At 38.5% G+C, this 23,151-nt stretch overlaps 1 protein-coding gene across 6 annotated transcripts in view; it reads right to left on the reverse strand.

Moving 5' to 3' along the window:
* CNTNAP4 (contactin associated protein family member 4) overlaps positions 1 to 23,151 on the reverse strand; it is a 250,813-nt gene that overhangs the window by 44,073 nt on the left and 183,589 nt on the right. For all 6 annotated transcript variants that reach the window (XM_054710986.1, XM_054710988.1, XM_054710989.1 and 3 more), the window contains 4 exons: positions 21,462 to 21,581; positions 13,002 to 13,199; positions 8,603 to 8,759; positions 4,169 to 4,296 (listed from right to left, as the gene is read on the reverse strand). In XM_054710986.1, coding sequence (XP_054566961.1) covers positions 4,169 to 4,296; positions 8,603 to 8,759; positions 13,002 to 13,199; positions 21,462 to 21,581 — 603 coding nt within the window. The remainder of the gene's footprint in view (positions 1 to 4,168; positions 4,297 to 8,602; positions 8,760 to 13,001; positions 13,200 to 21,461; positions 21,582 to 23,151) is intronic.

A 23,151-nucleotide genomic window follows, 5' to 3' on the forward strand; every position in this document is an offset into this window, starting at 1 on the left:
GCTGCCCTAGAGACCTCTAGCAATGTCTGGAATGATCCTCACTGGTGTTAATCAGTATTTCTGAGTTTTGTGACTCTTGGTGATTATTAAACTCTTTTCTTTGAGATTTCTGTATATCTTAACATTTTATAATGATTATATATCAATCAAAACATTAATGTTTAATACTTAAAACAATGAATAAATGTGTATATATATATATATATATATATATATATATATATATATATAATTGTCAAGAAATGATATTATTGTAGTCCTGAGAATTATTAGGATTCTTAGCCTCAAAGTAATGGACATCTTTTGAAAGTGTTGGAAAGAACCTTTGTTTCCTCACGTTTGGAATTTCTTAAATATAAATTGTTAGTAACACAAGTCTTTTCTAAAGAAGAGAAAAAACAGAGCAAAATAGGTCACAAAGTATTTTTTCTCCAAGAAAAGGGTGTTTCCATTTTATAAAGACACTATATTATTTAAAAAGTGAAAAGCAAAACGTCTTAATATGAACTAAAATCATATGCTTATTTGAAAGCACTTTCATGCCACCAGCCCAAGTGCATTGCTGAGAAATGGCTCAGCTGGAACGAGGTGCTCAAGTTCTATGTGAGTTTTTAATCGGGAAAGCCTTACAATACAACCAACTCCTTTCATTAAACGTACATCTCTGCATATCATTTAATTGCTTATACAATCGAAAACTTATTCCTGTCTCTCAGGAACAATTCACAAGCTACAGGTTTCTTGAGCTGTGTGTGATAGATCATTCTCCTTCTTTCATAAACTGCTCTTTATTGATTATCTTTCATGTAACAGGTAATGTACTAGGTACCAGGAACATACTGATAAATGAAGAATGGACCTGCTCTTGAGAGGCTCGAAAATACTGAAAAGCCAGTCTGGGAAATACGTGTTTATAATATGTTCAACATTCCTTGAAAGTGTAGGATCAAGTGTTCTAGAGACCAGTAGAAGGTTCATGGAGAAAGGGCTTGAATCTGAGGGGACAGTTTTCAGCAAGAGGACTGGGAGGTTTCTCTGGTGAAGGAAAACAAGGGAAGAGGAAGTGAAGCCAGATGCTGTCAGTGGTTCGTGAGTGTTCTTTGTGCTGTGAGATCTGCAGAACTAGGGGATAATCCTGGTAGATGTCTTCCTGATGGATGCTCAGAAACATTTAACCCTGTGTGCCCATACTGGACTTCTACTCTTCCTCCTTAGCATGTAGGGAGAGTTCTGAAGATACTCCAACCACAGCTGGCATGCTCTCCAGGTAATTTTTAGGCATATGGAAGTTGAGGAACAGGGTACTTCAAAGATGAAGATGTCCCCACTGCTCCAGGGAGAGTGAATAGAAAGGAAAGTACAAGAGAGGGTCCTCCTAATTATAACATAGATATTTATAAATTAAATTATTTATGATTATTTCCATATTCACAAATACATTAATTCATTACTAAGTTTTATGTCTGCAGCACAACTTTAAAGGCAGCTTTATCATTCATAGCTGTTGTATTTTAGGTAAAACATTCCTAATGGTGTTATCAATGACTTCTGACATCGAACAATAATAGCAGAAGTAATACTGAATTTCAGAATCACCTACATTTTTTTTAAAGGTGAAAAGAAGGACTTGGAAAAAGACAATATTGATTAATTAGGGGAAAGCTTGTGTCTGGAACCAGTAAGTCTCATACTCATGTTTATTTGTCCTGCTTTCTTGAGGGTTCTTTTCTTTCCCAGAAAAACAGGCTTCATGTAAAATTTTCAACATCTGTAGTCTGTGTGATAAAACCAAAATGTTTTTATTGCCATTTTTCTTTTTAAATCTAAAACTTCCTTGTCTCAGTTGAGGGTACTAGCACCCTTACTGTCCCAATGAAGGGCACTAGCATCTTTATTGTCTCCATGGAAGGCACTAGAAGCGTTACTGAAATCAGAAAGCTGGAGATCATCCTCAGACCCTTTCAGCCTCAACTTCCATCTAAATCACACTGAATGCACCTCTCTCATTGAGACCCTTCTTTAAGCCCCATCCAACCATTGCTTAGTTCAAGCCCTCATCATTTTTCCTTGTCTTACATTACAGGTTATTTTGTTGGTCTTTAGGTATATAATTGGTCTTCATGATTTCATTTAGATCATGAAGTTTAAGCTATTTCTCAGCCTTAAATGTTCCAGTCCTAATGCCTTCCAGATAATGACCACATACCTTTCTTCCATTTATAAACCCACAGTGCATGATCCTGTATCTAGAAGCCCCCAATATCTACACAGTCTATCTCACTTGGAAAGAATAAAAATGTGCCTAGAGCATTTCATCTACAGGGGGCAGATTTTCCATAGAGAGAAAAGGGGACATCCTTTTTTCTGCAGCCATTGCTCATCTTACTGAGAAAATGTGAAAAAGCCCTTCAGACAGAAACAGGTCTACACCCTCGTGTGAGGCTAAACCTCAACCCTAAACAGATGTAGGAGACACACTCTCGTGAGAGGCTGAGCCTCAACCCTAAACAGATGCAGAAGACAATAAGGCCCAGGAAAGCTCTCAACTACTGTTTTATTAATAAGTCAGAGATTAATTAGCAGGTCTCTAAGTACTTCAACTAGCTGTAAATTCTTTTTCCTAATGTTGGTACCCTCTCCCTATATCTCTATGGTCACAAACATTTAATACTCAGCACTAGTGACATTTAGGACAGATTACTGTAAAGTGCTGTCCTGTGCACTGAAGGAAATTTAGCAGCATTTCTGTCCTCTCCCTCTAAGTGACAGGAGCATTCACACACACACACACACACACACACACACACACACACACACACAGCCCAAAATGTCTCCAGATATTGCCAAATGTCCACTAGGGGTGGGGGAGGGAGGAGTCACCTTGGATGGAGAATCACTGCTCTAAGTAAAAAGGTGCTGTGTGCCTAAGTTCATGGCAGGAAGTTTTTGAGAAAGAAACCCTAAGGGCTTGAGCTGGCAGTGACCTCAATCAAAGCAGAGAAATTCCCCAGGGATTGAGGCAAATGAAAATAAGGGGATGGAGGAAGCCAACCTGAGCTCCTGAAAGGTTAGGATCAGAGCCAGCAGCGGAAAGTGCATGCGATGTATAAAACACTTGCTCTATAGTCACAAAGTTGTTGCCCTGCCTGGATGCAGCTGAGTTTACAACCTCATCTCTTTGCACATAATTTTTGTCTCCATGAAATATCCTGTGTCATCTTCATGTGATTGTGTAAGGCCTACTGACAGAACAGGAAGTTGAGCTGATAAAGATTAGCGATGGTAGGTATAATGGCAGACAGTTTTTTTTACAATGTATATATAAATTTTTATATCCCAGTATCATTTTTGCTTTTTAACTAAGCAACTTTGGCTAGGTATCCCTGTAAATCCACTGAATTGTCAGATCATCTCTTCCTCTGTTGAGGCCTAGAATAAAATTTTATTTTACTGTATGCTTTTAGAGTAAATAAACATTTCTTCTATTTCCATTTTAAGTTTTGGAAAAACTAAAAGCTTAAATATTTAATGATTCCGTCTCTATAGGTCTAACTGATTTCAGAAAGCTTATAAATGGACACACATGCTTATTTCATTCCCTGATGAAAATATATTTTTTCTATGCAACTATATTTGAATCTTAAAACTCTGGTTTAGGGTGTTAATAGACTGAATATACACAATAGCATGTCCCACTGAGTTCCATAAACACACACACACACACACACACACACACACAGAAAAAAAGAGATTAAAAATTGAAATATGTCTGATTATACTGACATTTGGCTGTACTTCTAATCCCCACCCAGGCCCAACAATAGGAAACTGACATACATTGGTAACAATTTTGAACAGCACTGAGGCTCTCCTACATGGTAACAGCATGTGGGAATTGAGGAGTACTGGAACGTGTTCCTGAACCAATCATCCAGAAGCTTAGGGGTTTCTTTCTCTTGGATCTTAAGAAGGTTTGCCATTCTAGCATTTATGACAGGGCTTTGCACACTGTAGAGGTATTTTATTTGTTGGCTGACTAAAAAACTGTTTCAGACATTACTTATGCGATTTCACAGTAAGATCTGATTAATTATATTATGATAAAAACATGATTCATAAGTGGCATCACTTTCCTCAGATAAGCTACCAACACATGGCCACCACTTACTGTCTCCCCGGCAGAGTAGAGGCCCCAGCTTGTAAGCTGCTTCTGAATGCGGCCGGCCTGTGTCTGTGATCACTATCTTAGTCACTGGCAGATGTTCTTTGTAGGAAAGGAATCCAGTGTCATTGGTCCTAAAAAATAGTAACAACAAAATTCTTAAAATTACTCTGATTAACGTAATTATCAAATAAACAATAGGCCTTATTACATTTCAAAGCCAAGATGTTCTGAGCTAAATTTGCACACACAAGAGTAAGGATCAAATTGCTCATCTGAGTATATAAAAATATGGCAACATTTTAATTTCTCTTGCAGACAGAATAGAGCTGGTGATTTTTAAAGTCAGTTGGCCATTTTCTACCTTAAAATAGAATGGTTTAACCCATTAGCATTTAGTATAATGACTGATACTGCATTTTTAGATCTACCATTTTGATTTTTTTTCTTTTTTCCCCCCTTATGTTTCTCTCCCTTCTTTCCTGCCTCCTCTTGGTTTACACCATATTTTTGTACTGATGTTCTTTATTCACTTTTTAGCTATATGTCTTGTTGTATTTTAATATTTGCTTTATTGATTACAAAATGCAACCTTAATTTATTACAGTCTACTTAGATTTTACATTGTATTATTTAATATAAAATGTTAGCTTCCTACAGGATAATTTCTTTAACACTCCCCCCAATACACACATATACCTGTTCTTTATGCTGCTATTGTAATATATGTAACAATAGATGTTATAAACTTTATAACAGTCCAGATGTTTTAAATTTTATAATTCAACAGTAAAGTTTAATGTATTTTTTATTAAGAGAAAAATTTACATTTACTGACATATTCACAATTTCTAGAATCTTTATTTTTTCCTGAAGTTCTGAGTTTTCTGTTATTATTTCTCTGTAGAATATCTGTTAGCATTTCTTACGGTGCAGCTCTGTTGGCAAAAATTCTCTCAGCATTTAATTTGAAAACAACTTCTTCTATCTTCATATTGAAATACATTTTGCTCACAATAGAATTCTAGGTTGACCTTGCTTTTTCTTTCAACACATTAAAGATCTCATTCCGTGAACTTCTGACCTGCCTTCAGATGAGAGGTCAGCCTTTATTGGTATCCTTGTTTGCTGTGTGGCAGGTGTCCCACCAGATCCACACAACCTGGCTACTTTCAAAACATTTATCTTTATCCTTAGAGTTCAGCCATTTGCACAATAAGTTAAGGTGTATTTTTCTCCATTTTTATTCTGCTTGATATTCTGAGTTTCTGGAATGAGCACACTGAAGATGTATTAGTTATCTTTTATAACGTAACAAATTACCCAAAAACTTCATGACATAAAACAGCACCATTGCTGATCTACATCCTAGTCAGGACTCTGGGCAAAGCTTCAAGGGATCCTTTGGTTCAGGGTCTCTCCCAAGGCTCCAATCAAAGTTTTAGTGAGGACCCCAGTCATCTCAGTGCTTGACTGGGCAGGGATCAGCTCCCAAGCTCACTGAAGCGGGTGTTGGCAGTGTTCTTTGTCAGCTGTTGGACTGTTATCCACTGGCTGTTGGCTGAAGGCCACTCTCGATCCTCTGCCACATGGGCCTCTCCTCAGGACAGATCACAAATGACAGCTTGCCTTATCAGAACAAGGAAGCTAGAAGAGTCAGAGAGAGAGGTAAAGAGGCTCCAGCAAGTCAGAAGTTAGTCTTTTGTAATCCAATCTCAGGAGAGTTGTCTCATCACCTTTACCGCATTCTATTCATCAGAAGCAAGTCACGGGTCCTGGCGACCCTCAAGGAGAGGAAATTCCACTAATAGGCAGTGCGGATCATCTCGGGGCCATCGTGGAGGCTTGTCTTGGAGGCTTGCTACCACAGACATTTCTTAAACAAGATTGAGAAATTTTCAGCCATTGTTTCATCAAATATATCTTTGCCTCATTTTATTTCCTATCCTTCCGGGACTCCACTTTCTTGCCCATTAAATCACTGATGCTTTTCCAAAAGTCACCAAGGTTTTGTTAATTTTGTTCACTCTTTTTGTTGTTGCTCCTGTGTTCTTCAGATTTAATAACTTCTATTGATCTGTCTTCAGGTTCGCTGATGATTTCTTCTGCAATCTCCTGAACTGAAGACCATCCATTGAATTTTTCTTATCAGATGTGCCTTTCTATTCTAAAATTTCTATTTGCTCCTTTAATGTAGTTCTCATTTATCTGCTTAGCTTCCTCTCTGTTCACTTGTGATTATATTTATCTAAGTTTTGGGGCATGTTTATAATAATTGTTTTAAAGTTTTTGCCTGCTAATCAAGCATGTGTCCCCAGGGTCTGTTTCTAATAAGTGCTTCTATTTTCTAGACTTTCAATCAGAGTTGACTCTTCTTTTAAATATACAATAATCATTATATTGCTCTGGACATTGGGGGTGATACTGTAGAGACTGTGGTTTCTGTTATTGTTCTGAAGATTCATTTTTATTTTCACGGGCAGTTAAATCACAACTTACCACAATAAATTATGTACACTTGGTTTTACACTTCATTAGGGTAAGCCTATGTCAGTTTTGCTCTTATTTTTCAATTATAGTCTTTGCTGTAAAGACATAGACCTTCTGTCATTTCTATGGTAAGCTGAGGGGTTTATAAAACTCATCTCAGTGAGACTTAAACTCCACATTCTGAGTCTCCTCTGGTAGTGGCTACTGAACCTCTGTAGCTTGCTCAGTTTTCCAGTTGGATCCTCTCTGCTTGGTTTCTAGAAATCTCCTCTGTGCCTGTGCAGCTTGGAGCTCAGCCAAGGACGAGGAAAGCTTACACGGTGGACGCCCCCAGGTTTTCTCTTATCTGGGATTCCCATTCTCCCCTCAACATCCAGCCATTCTGGCAGCCCAAACTATGCTCTCATACCTCTTAACCTCACCCCCCACCCCCAATAAAATCTAGTTATTCTCTTTGAGTTCTAGCCACCACATAACATGTGATCTGATTAGTTCCCTCAAAGAAAAGGCATATATTCATAATCTCAACCACTTGAGTTCCCATCTTCCAAGGCTCAAAGGCTCCCAACCCTAGCAGTTTCTACCTACATTTGGTTGTTTTCCACTGACTTCAAGTAGTTGTTCTTACAAATAGCTTTTCTGGGATTATAAATGTTCTCTAGGGAAAGTTATTTCTATGCAAACTACATAACCATAGCAGAATTTAATATAAAAAGTTTCAATATCTTATGATTGAAAATTATTTTTGATGAATAATATGTTATGGAGGTATTAGAGAGTTATTGGTGATTATGTTAGTTTTTTTCTTCTGTTAAGCATTGCTATGAACATTTTATTCACATTTTAAAATACAATATTACTGTGCAGGTGTTTTTATGAAGGCAGTGAGAAGTAAGAGAATACAAATTTTTAAAAACTAGACTTTGAGTAAGAGACAATACCCTTTATACCAAACAGGTAATAGTAAAAGTACAATCATGACACCACATAGATGCCTCTTTCTAGGGTATTCCAAAATAATCTGTCTTTTGATACAACATAGTCTTGATGTTTATCAAATAAATCAATGAAACAGCCAGCATACGATTCAAAATGTGAACTCAATTGACAATGAACTGATTACTGGAATTAATGTACATTCTGTAACCAAAGCAATCATATGTATAGCCAGATTGACTATTAATATTTTTAAAAATAATTATTATGTGCAGATCCAGGTGCACAGTAGTATAACATACATATGGTATGTTGAACAGTGAGTATGGAAATTAAAAAATATTTTCACTTCATAAATAAAATCCAACTCTAGTAAAAAATAGAATACATGTATTTTTAAGTTTTCAAAGGGAAACACATATTTAAGACTTTTATTCTATTTAAAGAATAAATTTCAAGTTCAATTTTCAAATCCCTCAAATGTTACAGATTTCCTCTTTCAAAATATGATAAACAATAGAACATTAGTTCTTTGGTGGGTTGTCTTTTTTTAAAAAAAGCTACATGTTTATAATTATAGGAAATTCTAAGTTTACATTTTTAAAGGTTTTAGAGGCAATTATTGAGGAAATGTGCTTTAGTAATTACTGGCTGTAAATATATTTTGAGAATAATAGAATGCTTAATTACACTTAATTTCAAAGAGAATGATAACTGACTAAGAATGAAGAGGAAACGTGAAACAGATGCCTCTTTCATTGTATTACAAAAGTAAAACGTATATGACTAAACAGTCCATTACCAAAAAAATTGAAATAAAAGGACATTGATCTTAACATTTAGGACTCAAACTGATTATAACACATTTCATCAAAACATACCTGCATCTAATTTCTTCACTGCCCTAACGTGTTCAGTATCTACCTAGCTCTACAATGTAGAGTCTACATGTTTTAAGTGATCCATTTAAAAAGATAAACTTTTTTTTTGTGAAAGGAAATCATATGAAATCACCATTCATTCCGGTCAGCATCGCAGTTGCAGTAATACTGAGAATCAATGCAGTTCCCCTCTAGTCCACAAGTACATTTTTGAGGATCAGGCAAAGAACCTCCCCAATACGTGTGTGTCTCATTGGTTCTTCCAACCCACCAGCTCAGAGGGGTCCCATCTGAAAGACAAATGCATGAAATGTGACATCTGCTTTATACCCCCTGCCTTCTGTCTCAGCATAATGCCTCTCCTTCCCAAATCATTAAAAAAATAAATAAAAGGAGAAAGACAAAGATGGATTTAATGCAGTGATAGTCAAAGCATTGTAGTTGATAGCATTTCCTGAAGAAAGCTTTTTAAAAAATGTTTTATTATTTAAACTCAAATGATTGATATATTTTTCTTTGAGTAGAAAAGACACCAGCAATTCTTATTTTACTCAGGCATGATAGCAAAAATGTATTGAAAGCAGTTCACATATGTAATTTCTTTGAAAATAATTTTTGAAACAAGTTGGCATAAAAATATAAACCAGAGTAATTAACATGTCAGAAACAAAACTGATATGAGATAATAAAATGGTCATTAAAACATTATAGAATGTTATAATATAAAGTCAGTGATTTTTTTATTGTTGTTAATCCTCATCCACAGATATTTTTACCACTTAATTTTTTAGAGAGAGTAGAAGGTAGAGGAAGGGAGAAAGAGAGAGAAACATCGATGTGAGAGAGACACATCAATTGGTTGCCTCCTCCACGCGCCCGACCGGGCCAAGGATCCAGCCTGCAACAGAGGTGCATGTCCTTGACTGGAATCAAACCTGCAATGGGCTAAAGTAAAGGATTTATCTCAATATATGTATTGGCTAAAATAGAGTAGCTGTTTATTAAACATTGGGCATGGTATGGCACTTCTCTGTCATGATTGAAGATTTATTTGGAAGTATGTATTTTTCTCTTTCATTTAATGGCTCGGCTATTTATTTGGAGACTATAGAGTAACACTGAAATATCTTAGTGCCTGAAGCAAACACTACATTCAAAAACAAAGTTCTCCTTAACCAAATGCATTTCTTTCTATGATGAATGTTCAGCTATCAGCTCCTTCTCAGAGTTAAAACTAAACCTGATGTCAAGAAACTAGAGCAAAGAATAGACAGAAGAGTTAGATAGGATTTTGAGAAAAGGAGGTAAAGCATGAGGGCAATATCTCATTTAAAAAAGAGAGAGAGGAAATTGTAGTAATTAGAAAATCAAATCAGCATGAGAAGAATGTGAGATCAAATCAGTCAGCTATCGAAAAGTGCTTGATCCTTTTTCTGTTGACTTTCAAACCTTTTAAGTTATCATCAGCCCCACTAAAAATCTGGAACTTTTACTAATTTCCCCTTTACTTACAAATGCCAGTGCTCATTATAACTTACTGTTACAATAGGACCTTAGGACCCTACTAGTGCTGGCAAGCTCTCTCCCAGCATTACTATACATGAGATCAGGCAAGCCAAAAACAAGGAGTTAGCAAAAGCTTGTGTTGTGCATAAAGACATTATCAAGAATCTTCATTTTTAAAAATTGCATAATTAATTCATCAGCAGAAGGTGAAACCTATTTAAAACATTTACCAGAGATATTTCAATATACTGCTTAAAACACTATGTGTTCATGGATTAAAGAGAAAATAAATCATCATTCCTAAACAATGAATAATATTTTAACCTCTAAATGTACTATCTTCCTTATAAAGTAGAAACGACTGAATGTTTAGTGGTACCAAATACATTTGGTTCCATCCAAGACTTTTTAAAATGTCCCAAAGAATTTAAGTTAGTATAAGAAAGAATTAAGAAAATCATATAAAATATCATGATCATGGTAGAACATTCCACTTCCCATAGTTAAAATCCCATGTGACTTGTGTATTCACATGGATCGTCCTTCTAATGTGCAGAGTTTGTGGATCCACAGTCTACTTGATTCATCTGCAATGATGGCACCATTATTACCTGACTCTGCCACAGCTTCAATATCTGAAGCTGTAAATTTAACTTGTCTGGCACCATCTTCTTGTTTTTCCCTCTATATTTCTAAATTTGACCTCAAAATCCAAATTGTTCTGTCTTTTTAGTTTTTTCTCCTCAAATCCATCCACATGAATTCCAGGGTCATGGACCTGAGAAAATGTGTGTATTTAACAACTCTCATCATCTCTTGTCCTACAGCGTTCTAGACTTTACTCCTTTCTTCACTAGTGGCTCTCACGCCTGGCTGAAACACTGGCCATGAAGTGAGGGAGTGGGGGGGGCTTTTCTTCAACTCTGTGAGGTCCCCCTCACTTTGTGTGGTGCTTGCTCACGAACCCCTTGGAGCTATTGTTTTCTGGTTCCGTTAGGTTGACTCGCTTGCAATTTGAATGGTTGTCTTTCCTTTAGTCTTTCTTTTAGTTAAGTCACTTAATTCATTTCATTCCATAGCATTCATTTACCCTTTTATAAGTGTGGTTCTCATTCTCTTAGAATACACTTCCATATTTGCTTGTCTATACTTTAGATTCCAAGATCAATATTTAACAACAAGGAACAATCAGTTGCACATTAAGCTGCTATGTTGACTATAACTGTGACATTCTGGAGAGCAGGGATCGAGAGGACCTCACTCCATGCACTTTGCGTGTGTTCCGCACCTGGGAGGCTGGTACCGCTGGCCACATTTCAGAGAAGAGAAAATTGAGAAAATTTCCTCCATCCAAGTTCTATACCTAGTCAACAAGAGACTAGAAACTTCAACTTAGATCTCTCCCCACCTCTGAACCCTGTGCTCTTGGCACTACAACTATCTGATGGAGAGTCTCAGATGGGATTGAAGTTTCAGGGGGATGAAATTTCAGCAAGAGACTAGCAAGATGGAGTAAAAGACTGAATGAGATTTTTTAAAAGGAGGAAAAGGAAGGAGAAGGAGGAGGAGGGGGTAGAACCCAGGCATGGGGAGGAAAACCTGGCTGTATTAAGTGGCTGGAAAGTAAATAGAAGAGGAGCTTAACTGAAAACAAAATGTCCAAATGTCATATCAAGAGTCCAGCATGTTTCAGCATGATCCAGATGACATCTGATAATCACACATGAAACACATTTCTTCTAAAATTCTTGTAATTCTATCTGGAACTCCAACCTCCCTTACGATGACAAACAGGAGTGAACACTGACAAAGTCGCTTCATTGTGCTGAGGTCTTAGAATCTTCTCTAACTTCTAAAGAAGAAATACACCTGCTAGGATATTTCTGCCAGAAAACAGTGTTGGGGAGTTGCATGAAGGTTGCATAAGCAGGCAGGTCCAGAATAGGCACTGCTGGTGTTCAGACAGAAGAGTCTGTATTGGACAGACAGGGGACAAGAAGGCACTGAAGTTTCTTAAATAGAAACATGTCATGGTGGCAGCAGTGTTTCTTAAAGGTTAATATTTTTCATAATAATCAGGATTTGGGCCGCGCCGGCATGGCTCAGTGGTTGAGTGTCAATGTATGAACCAGGAGGTCACGGTTCGATTCCCGGTCAGTGGACATGCTGGGTTGTGGGTTCGTCCCAATGAGGGGCATGTAGGAGGCATCCAGTCAATGGTTCTCTCTCATCATTGATGTTTCTATCTTTCTCTCCCTTTCCCTTCCTCTCTGAAATCAATAAAAATATATTTTTTTAAAAAGATCAGGATTTTGGATTACACATCAGATGGTTAGAAGGTATGGAAAGGCCAAGCGGGGAGGCCAGTTGAAATTTCTCACCGTGACTAAGAATTGGGTCACAAAGAACTAGAGAAAGGCAGAAATGTAGGACCTAGATGTTCTCACATAATGAGATGCCCTAAAAGGAAAAAACACAAACCCTGAAACAGAACTTAGGAGCAGACTGGTTATTAGAAGGAGCACACGGGAAAGAGTTAAGATGGTCCTACTGGAGCTACTAAAGAAACTGGGTTTGCAGCACCTATTTTAATTTCCAATTATACCCAGAGGCTCACTGTCAACAGTCCATGAAAAAGAGTCACACAGAACAGTCACTTTCCGAAAACGAAGTCATATTTTTATTAGCTCTTTTCCACGATAAAACAAACTGCACGTGTCGCCTGCCCTTTGGAAGGGTAAACACTGAATTGGCAAGCTTTCTGTGCAGTCATCAGATTAAGGCCAGGAGAGGACTCAAAGGCAATCAAGGCTTTGAACAAAGCTCAGTGTAAACTGACCTTGTTCTTTTCTTCAGGCACAGAACCTCTGTGACTTCCAGACTGTGACATGTTTGCTGAATGTAGAGGGAGATACCCTCTCAGCGGTGATATACCACCGCCCCGGCAGAATTCGAGTCCTCAGGAACTGGTGCAGTAAAGCACGCTGAGCAGGGTGCGTTGGGGGAAGAGGCCTCAGTTTACCCACCTTGCCTATTTACAAGCCGCGACTTCTTGCAGTAGTAGGCCAGCTCCTGCTCGCAGTGCTCCGCACGGGTGATTGTGGCCTGGAGTTGCTCCAGGCTGGCCACGTACTCAAAAAACCCAGCATACGGGTTCTCCGGGGGAGTGTTTCTCACTCTTGTTATCTCCGAGCCATTGTGCTGGATGATGGTCCATGCAGTTTCTTGGATGCAGAAATGGGGGAAGAAAGAGAGGAGACCATCACTAGTCTGCAAAAGTTAAAATAAATAAAGAAAATCAAAATCACCTTTTATCTGAGTCAAACTGTTCTAGTCATAAACCTCTCTGAGAGGCAGAATCAACACAAATGGATTCTTAAAATTTAATAAAAAATATATAAATAATTGTTTTTGAATTATAGTAAAGTGATCCTATTCCCTGAAATGTATACAATTGCAATGCATTTGCAGTGATTTTGTTTTCATATAATTTAGCCAGACAATATTTATAGTAAAAAATATTAAATTTCTCTGGTATGTTCCATTTAATCAAATCTGGTGTTCTATATTTTAAAGATGCAGCATCATTTTATTTTCCTTCAGGAAAGAAAAAAAATATTATAATTGTAAAACATTATGGAGTGTTGATATACCCAGAATTCAGAGATGTTACAATGTGAAAAAAAGCACATCTCAGAATTTGTAAAGTATTTTGAGTTACACAATGTAAGCAATTAATTTTGTAGCCTTTAAAAATTATTCATGTTACCTGCAAAAAAAAGTCAAAATGTTATGGCTTGATATATCTCTCTCCTCAGACAGCATTCAATTATGAGTACATGTCTATTTCGTTGTAAGTCAAGTTTGACATATTCATTTGGTATCATGTGATCTGCATTATTATGCAATGCAACAGGAAGTTACTCTTTTGAACTGAGCACAACTGATTCAGCACCAGCAACACAACTAACACAACAAATAGTAGAGCTATCACTATTAACACCTGACAAAGTCTGCAAACACTTCCATCATACTGATTAGCAGAAGTATTTAGAGGAAATAAAATCCCTCCATTGTTTATAACAGAAGATAGGCATAATGTATCTATCCTTCGACTTTTCCAGCAAGACTTCATATTATATTCACTGTGATATATGCAGGCACAGGAACAGATTAATCAAAAGTTCTCTGATTTAATAGGTAAGAAACAGATTGGAAGTTGTCAAAACCCTGGTATGTATGTGCTGTTAAGTCGCATATCTTTCTGTACTCAGAGAAATAGTCCAAATTAGAGAAAAGCAGTGGGTAGCATTCACTGCCCCCCTCCCCTTTTTAGCTAACATATTCATATTCACATGGTTCAACATCAAACCACGATAAGGAAGTATACTTAGAGAAATTTCCCCCCCAGCCCTCCCCTAGTCATCAGAAGTTTGAACAGAGAAGTCTGCTAAATAAATGACATTGGACACAAATTTGACAGCCTTCCTGCCATCTATGTGTGGATCATTATTTTCCCCTGAAACAATAGCTGTTACTTTTATTTCTACCTTGCGCCTCAGCTCACTAGCGAGCTTCCTCAGTGAAACACTTCCGTTGAGGAGGACAGGCTGTGTAAGCTAATGAAGTTAACTATGGATGGCCAGGCAGCAGCACAGTGAGTGGCAGACTTGGCTGGGATCTGTGCCCCTAAGAAAGTCAGGGGAAACCTGAGCCTCCGTCTCCAAATTTGGAAAATACAGTCGCAGTGGGGTAGGCCTGAAGTTCTATAATTTTAACGAGGCAAATCTGCCAGCCTCGCCTCTGTTGGACTCGGCTTTTATTGTTCGGCAGAACGATTCATCTTGTCTCGTGGTAAATCAAAGGCGCACAGGAAGAAGCGCGGCTGTGCTGAGCCCCTGCCCAGGGGCCAGGACAGAAAACCTGCCTGAAACCTTTGTCGCTAAGCCTTTGGGTCACACTGAGAAGGACTTCCCCATAGTTTAGCGCTGGGTCACAATTAACACATGATTCGAAAGGCCTTTTAAGTTGCTGCGAGAGATTCCAGGCCTCAGCACAGGACAACCATTAGAGAGCAGCTCCTAACAGTTTCCTTTTGAATTCTATAATTTCAACATTATGATCGTTCCTGTAAGAGGATTTAGTTTCTAATAAAAAGTGCTACAACGCAGGAAGTTACCCAAACAATCTAGATGTCCAGGGCATGGCAGAGACAATGAACTCATCACAATGGATTCCCAGCAACGGAGAGGGGAACCAGGCAGCCACGTTCCCCGTCTTTACTAACAGGGGAACCCCTCGGAGCTATTAATTTACAGCCTCGTTACTGCTCTTTCAGACATGAGTGTGTTATCGGATGTTTCTACATACACCTATTCGGAAATTACAGCTGTAAGAGGCATCGATCCCGTCACAATTTGCAATTCAGTACTTTGTGACTTATTGTGTTGGTCTTTTCGACTGGGCCGTGAGCTCTAAGAGAAGAGCGGTAGTTTCTGATGTGCTAACCACACAGTCTGCAGCACACAGCACCGGGGCTTGGCACAGCATGCAGGAGAAGACATTTAAAAAATGAGGAAATAGCCGAAACCGGTTTGGCTCAGTGGATAAAGCGTCAGCCTGCGGACTAAAGGGTTCCAGGTTCGATTCCTGTCAAGGGCATGTACCTTGGTTGCGGGCACATCCCCAGTAGGGGGTGTGCAAGAGGCAGCTGATCGAAGTTTCTAACTCTCTATCCCTCTCTCTTCCTCTCTGTAAAAAATCAATAAAATATATATATATAAAAAAATAAAAAATGAGGAAATAAACAAACGAATGAATAAAAACAATGCATTGTCTAGACTGGAGAACAACCTTCCAGGTGGCCTGATCTGATTCTGTGGCGGCTCTGAGACTTCCATTGCCCTTTAGGTTCCATAACTCACCTATAGGTAAACGGAGAACTCCAAAATAACGTAAGCCTGAAGTTGTGAAGGGTATATGAGATGCCATGCAAGTTACCCTGCCCCATATGCAAATTATGTCTATGTTTATCTATTTATATATGGATTTAGTTAATGGTGATAAAGACATACGGTAGATATATACTAACAGGCACAGGAGTCCTCTGGATCCGGGGCCTTTCACTCCCAACGCCTTAGCAGCATCCATTCTCGACACCCCAATTTTCCACGAGCCCACACAATGAGTGCCAGATGCCCCTGCATGTGTTAAAGTTGCACAAGAGAGGAACCCCAAAATTCTGAGGCGTGAAGCTCACAGAGGATGGCTGGCACCTCTTCTCCCCTCCATAAAGTGAGGAAGGGGAGGGGCACGAGCCCGTGTGTTTGTATCACTCTCAGAAGGTAAGCGAATGCTGCTGGGGGAGAGAAGCCTTGAAATCTCTCCAGAGAAATTCACTAACTTCCAAGCCATAGCAACATTGAATTACCCTCTAACCCAGGCAGTCAGATTATTTTTCTTAGAAAGCAAGTTTCCTCACACGTAGTTCTCGTCTACAGACAAGGAAACACCACCTGGTGGAGATGTTCCGATGGCTGCCCCCTCCACGGCGGCAGAAGCCAGTTTTGTCTCCATTTGCACATTCATTTCACTATTCCTGATATGTACATGCGTGTCTGTTCTTTGGAGTTCCTGTTTAAACGCCTATAACATCTTACCAGTTTCCTCATTGGTAACGTGTTACACAAAATCTTTAAAATGCTTTTTTTTTTTTTTATGTCTGTCTAAGAGCCATGGTTTTATTTTATTTTTTAAGTATCCTTTACCCACTGCGAAGAGAGTTGTTCAGCTAAGGAGACACAGAGAAATAAATCAGAAGAGGTAGCTGAAATAGGCGGAAAATCTATTAACTTTAATAAATACACTAAAAAAAAAAAATTGGAAAGGCAGTTTGGGTCTACTGGTGTCTCTCCCTGAGGAGAGTTCCAATAATATAAATTGTATGTAAAGCAACTGAATAATTAAGAGCTTGATTTATCTTGGGCTGGCTGCTATTTTTCAGCGTGATAACAGTGTGGAGGGAAAACATGCTGTTTAAGCAGCACAGTTGCAGAGCGCGTGTTCCTTCGCACTAATGACTGAGGGTGATGGATGGGATGTGGCCCGCGAGAGCAGGTAGGAGGCGCTGCGCCCAGGAAAGCGGGCGAGGGGGCAGGAAAACACACCGGAGCAAAAACGGCATCGGCTGGGCTGCATCTGAATCATCCTAGTTATTCACTCTCACAGCTATTAAGAAGGCCTTTCTGCTGGAAATCCCTGAAGGAAAAATAATGTCGTTAGGAGAACTATACCATCCAGCTCTCTCACTGGAGGGTCTTAGGAGCCCGTATCTCACGGTCACCCTGGGAGCTTGTGAATGAAGCCGCGGCCCACGCCTCGGTCTAAACTTCCTGACTCAGTGAAACTAAAGCCGGGAGGCTCGGCAGCGGGGCAGCGGGCAAGGGTGACTGCAAGCCACCAAGCTGTCATTTTCACAAAAGTGGGAAAGCACTGCTCCGGCCCTCCTCCTGTTTTCCCCACTGAAACACTGTCCGCGTGCGATGTGTGATGAGGCACTTCTTGAATATAAAACTATTTCATTTTAGATAAAGCGGCGGCTTTAGTGGAGCAAAAAAGGGCCCCTATATTTCTATAGTGTCAGACACTTGGATTCCTAGTGGCCTGGCCAATTATTTTAAAACTATAGTTAGGATACTCTGTTGGGAAAGAATTTTCTTTTTTTAATTGAATTTATTGGGGTGACACTGGTTAACAAAATGATACAGGTTTCAGGTGCACAATTCCACAACCCATCACCTATATGCTGTGTTGTGTGTTCACCAGCCCAAGTTAAGGAAAGAATTTTCCGTCTTTAACATAGTTTAGGGAAGTGTCCATACAAAAGAGATTTTCTGTTTGTTTTTTTCAACTTGTAATGGTTAAAGGTATTAAGAAGTGAGCCACCAGTGGAGGACCCTCACCCGACTATTCTGTCACCATAACCTTGAACTCTCTAGTCTTCAAAACTGTGAGAAATATATTTCTATTGTTTACTAGAGGCCTGGTGCATGAAATTCGTTAACAGGTAGGGTCCCTAGGCCTGGCCTGCAATCAAGGTCGAACGGGGCCTTCTGGCTGCCGGCCAGGGCCTTCCTTTGTTCCATGCTGCCCCCTGGTGGTCAGCGCACGTCATAGTGAGCGATCAAACTCCTGGTCTCCGGGTCAAACTCCGGAGGGGACACTTTGCATATTAGCCTTATATACATATAGATATATAGATAGGCTCCTCAGTCTGGAACTTTGTTAGAGCAGCCAGAATGGGCCACAACAGACAGTGCTCCCAGTGTTTGAGTAAATAGAAGCCACCTGTTTGCATTATATGAAAAAAATCTCTAGACACATTCTAGAGTAATGTCCCTCCAAATCTGTTTCCCAGGTTTCACCTCCATCTTCAGTTTTTAGAACCACACATTAATACAAAGGAACTGTGGCTCCCATGTTCAACAGCCTTCTCCGTGTCTCATCTGAATGTGTGACAGAATCTCAAACTCAAATGTGTGGCACTGAGCTCCCGAGTTTCCCCTTAAACTTTTTCTGACTACATCCCAAATGATGGCAACTCAAATGTGGTGTTGTTTTTCACTTCTTTTGTGTTCCCACACTTCACACGTACAAAGAGAAAATGGAACCTCCTTCCCTCATCTGCCTTGTTGTTATCCAGCACAAGCCTCCATCACCTGCTCTTGCCTGTATTCCTGCATTTCTTGAACTGTCTCCAAACAGGTTCCTTAACTCCTTTGATAGATAGATGATAGATAGACAGACAGATATTGACTGATATAGAAAGAAATAGGGGTTTTGCCAACACCTGTATATATTTTTAGTATGTGTGTAACCCATGGCATATACACTGAGTGGCCAGGTTATTATGATCTCTGAATGCATAATAATCTGGCCACTCAGTGTATATCTTATATAATAAAAGGCTAATATGCAAATTGTCCACTCAACCAGGAGTTCGACCAGCAGGCAGGCCGGCCAACCGTCCATGTCCCCTCCCCCTAGCCAGGCTGGCCGGACCCCACCCATGCACGAATTCATGCACCGGGCCTCTAATGTGTGTATGTGTGTGTGTGTGTGTGTGTGTGTGTGTGTGTGTGTATAAAATGGCTACTAATCCTATTAAAGGAAATCATATTGCATCCACCATTGCTTAAAACTCTCCAATTTCTCATCTCATTCAGAGTAAGACCGGAGACCTTACAAAATTGTCTGGACCCCATGATTCTTCCCCTCCTGCCCCGCCCAACCTGGTTCTTCTACTCTCCTCCTCTACTCTTGATAACTCGCCATATTCCAGCCATGTGGGACTCACTGGTTTCTGAACATACCTGGTAACATCACCCCTCTCAGGACTCACCAGTTGCTCTCTCCACCACCTGAAAGACTCTTACTCCAGATATTCACCACCTGCTTTTAAGTAGTAAATCCACCTTTCCAAAACCTTCAATTTATCATTGCCTTTTTCTGTTTGTCTTGCTCCACAAACTCTAACTTCCTGACACAGCATTAACCAAAGTAAATTTACTGAAATGTTGAAGTAGGTGGCTATTGAGCAGTTAAAATGTGACCAGTGAGACAGAGGAACTGACATTTAATGTGATCTTAATTTAATTAATTAATTTAAATTTGTAAAATTTATTTCAATTCATTTAGTTTTATTAATTTTAATTAATTTTGAATCTAAATAGGCACTTGTTTACTAATGGCTACCATACTGGACTAGAGGCCCAATGCAGGAAATTCGTGCAAGAGTAGGCATTCCTTCCCCCGGCTGAGGGCACTGGCTTCCCTCTGGCACCCGGGACCCGGGACCCGGGCTTCCTCTGGCAGCTGGCAGGCACCTGGGGCCCAGGCTTTCCTCACAATCCCTGCTTCATCTGGAAGGTCATCCGGTCTAATTAGCATATTATGCTTTTATTATTATAGATGTCTTCATATCTGGCAGAGTTGAGCTCTTCAACTTTATTCTTCAAAATTAATTTGAATCCTCTATTTCCTTCAAATCTGTTGATAGATTTTAGAAACTGCTTGCTCATTTTCACCTAAACACTTACAGAACCAGCAAACAGACACCCTTCTGGAATTTTAATGTAGGTTTGCACAGAATCAATGACTACTTGGGAAAAATTGATATTTATACCACATTGAGTTCTCTAATCAATAAAAATTGTATATATATTTCTCCATTTATTTAGGATTTTAGTTGATCTCAAGATCATTTCATACTTATCTATGTAGAAGCCTTCACATCTTTCATTAGATTTATTGTCATGTATTCAATATTTTTATGCTATTAAAATAAATCTAAAATTTCATTTTCTAATTGCTTATTGCTGGTATGCAGAAATCAATTAATTTTTATATTACTGGTATCCAATAATCATCCTAAATTTTAGTAGTTTACCTGTAGATTATTTAGACTAGTCTCAATACATAACCTGGTCATCTACAAATAATGTGAATCTTAGGTCTTCCTTTCCAGCACTTCTTTCATTCATTTTTCCTGCTTTCTTGCACTGACTAGGACCTCCAATACAATGAAGAACAGTGATAACAGCAGGCTTCCTTGTGTGAATACTGGTAACAGGGTAAAGCTTTCAGTATTTCACCACGAACTGTGTTATATGTTGTAGGGATTTTTGTGGGTAGTCTTTAACAAATTAAGGAAATTTCCTTCTATTGGTAATTTATTTTCTTTTTTATCATGAACAGATGTTGAATTTAATCAAATATATTTCCATGACTATTGACTATTCATTCTTATTTAAGTAGTAGAGGCCCGGTGCACGAGATTCATGCACGGGGGGTGGGTGGGTGTCCCCCTCAGCCTGGCCTGCGTCCTCTCGCAGTCTGGGACCCCTTGCTCCTTACCACCCACCTGCAGTGGAGGCGGGAGAGGCTCCTACCACCGCCTCTGCACTCTCCAGCCGTGAGCCCGGCTTCTGACTGAGCAGTGCTCCCCCTGTGGGAGTGCACTGACCACAAGGGAGCAGCTCCTGCGTTGAGTGTCTTCCCTCTAGCGGTCAGTGCACGTCATAGCGACCAGTCGTTCTGCAGTTGGGTCAATTTGCATATTACACTTTTATTATATAGGATGTGTAAGTAAGGAATTCAAGAATAAACTTCATGAAAAAGTAAATATTTTCAAGGCTTTTACATGCCTCAATTTTCTCAGAGAATAAAGTCTATCCTTTTTGTTTTGGGACTTAATGAAATACATTTATTATTAGATGTTCTATACACACACCACATACACAGAAAATAATGACAACATTTTAAATCATTATTATTAAACTATTTTTAAAGATTTATGTTAGTTCTACTGACCGACATACATTTCAATCAAATTGCAAATTAGGTCAACTTTCTACTTCCTTCATTTTAATTTTAGGTTTAAAGCATTCATGAAAATATTACCATTAAATGAAAGCTGATTAACTCACCAGTCATATTGCAATAGAGAAGAAATGGTTCTAAGGGACCACTTCCATCTGAGTCTATATAGTAAAACCCTGAAGTATTTCCTCTGTGCTTATAGGCTTCACATGACTGCTCATAGATAGCTGTAAAAAAATGGATCATAAATGGAATAGAATGATAAGTATATTACTGACCCGAAGAAAAGGTAAAACATACTTTAAAACAAAATTCATTCTTTTTTAAAAGAACTGGTATGGATGAAAGCAGGTTAGATAGAAAAAAAGAAGAATGAGGCTGTATTTTATGGCATTTTTTTTTATCACTAAAGGAATATGAGAATACTCAGTCAAAATGAAAATTCAGTTTATTTTTACATTAGGTAGAGCACGAAAGGGAAAGTAGTTGTCTTAAATGTTAAGACACTTAAAGTATAATTTTAGACATCCATCTAAATGGATCTTTCAGCATCCATAATAACCTAATATCTGAAGTACAATAGTGTAATCTCCTTAAATCATCTGCTGATAGCCACAGCAATAGAAAAGTTTTAAATAATGTTGTAACTATTCTCCTTTCTCACAGAAAATTATCTATAGATAAAATCCTATTTTATAAGGCAAATATGATTTATAAAGCTCCTCATCAGTAATTTAAGAAATAATTTGCAAAAGAAACTTTCTAAAATACTCTGTAATGAGAAATCAAGATAATTAAAATTCAAAGCAGAAGAAATACTTATATGAAATATGTCCCCAAGTGGATGCAATGTATTTTGATCCGTAATAGGATGTTTTTCATTATACAATTATATAGTTTCCGTGTACAAGGTTTGATATTATCACCTGTATATATCGCACAATCTCACTGAACACTTGGCCAAATGTACTGATAATTTCCATCAAGCTTCTTATTCTGTGAAATGAGAAATAAATCATCCCCTGAATGTCCTTCCCTAATCTATTCTAAATTTTTGAAAATTATGTTAATGAGTTTTAGACAATATGAAATAATGTAACTAATTTGCTCAGTGTTACAAAATTTCAGATAATCATGCAAAATTACTTCTCAATTCCTCCACAGTCTGATGGTTTTATTTTTTCCTATTATATATTACAGAGATGAAAATAGAAGCATGGATTGCTTTCCAGTCACATTTTCTAATAAGAAGTTTTAAAAGACTATCCCTTTACCTCCTTCTACTCATGCTAAAGATAGTGATGGCTTCACAATAACCAGTAAACAACTTGTCATCCTAGCCCCATTTCTCAGAATGGTTATTAGCAAAAAACAAAACAAAACAAAAAAAACACTAAAAAACCAAACCTTCATTTAGACTATTTGCTCAAGAACCTAATAACTCAATAACTCAATAATTGGGTCAAATTGTGGGCCACAGATGAAAATATCTTATTTATTTATCATCTGGCTTTTATCCTCAGAGCTGTTTGGGTTTGTATTTAAATTCAGTCACTGATGCCCGGCTGGTGTGGCTTAGTGGTTGAGTGTCAACCTATGAAGCAGGAGGTCACGGTTCGAGTCCCGGTCAAGGCACATGCCTGGTTTTAAGCTTGATCCCCAGTAGGAGGTGTGTAGGAGGCAGCTGATCAATGATTCTCTCTCATCGTTGATGTTTCTATCTCTCCCTCTTTAAAATCAATACAAATAAAAAATAATAATAAATTCAGTCACTGATAATAATTATAGACAAATAAT

Source organism: Eptesicus fuscus, chromosome 21, assembly GCF_027574615.1.
Source record: "Eptesicus fuscus isolate TK198812 chromosome 21, DD_ASM_mEF_20220401, whole genome shotgun sequence".
In the NCBI taxonomy this organism is placed as follows: domain Eukaryota; kingdom Metazoa; phylum Chordata; class Mammalia; order Chiroptera; family Vespertilionidae; genus Eptesicus; species Eptesicus fuscus.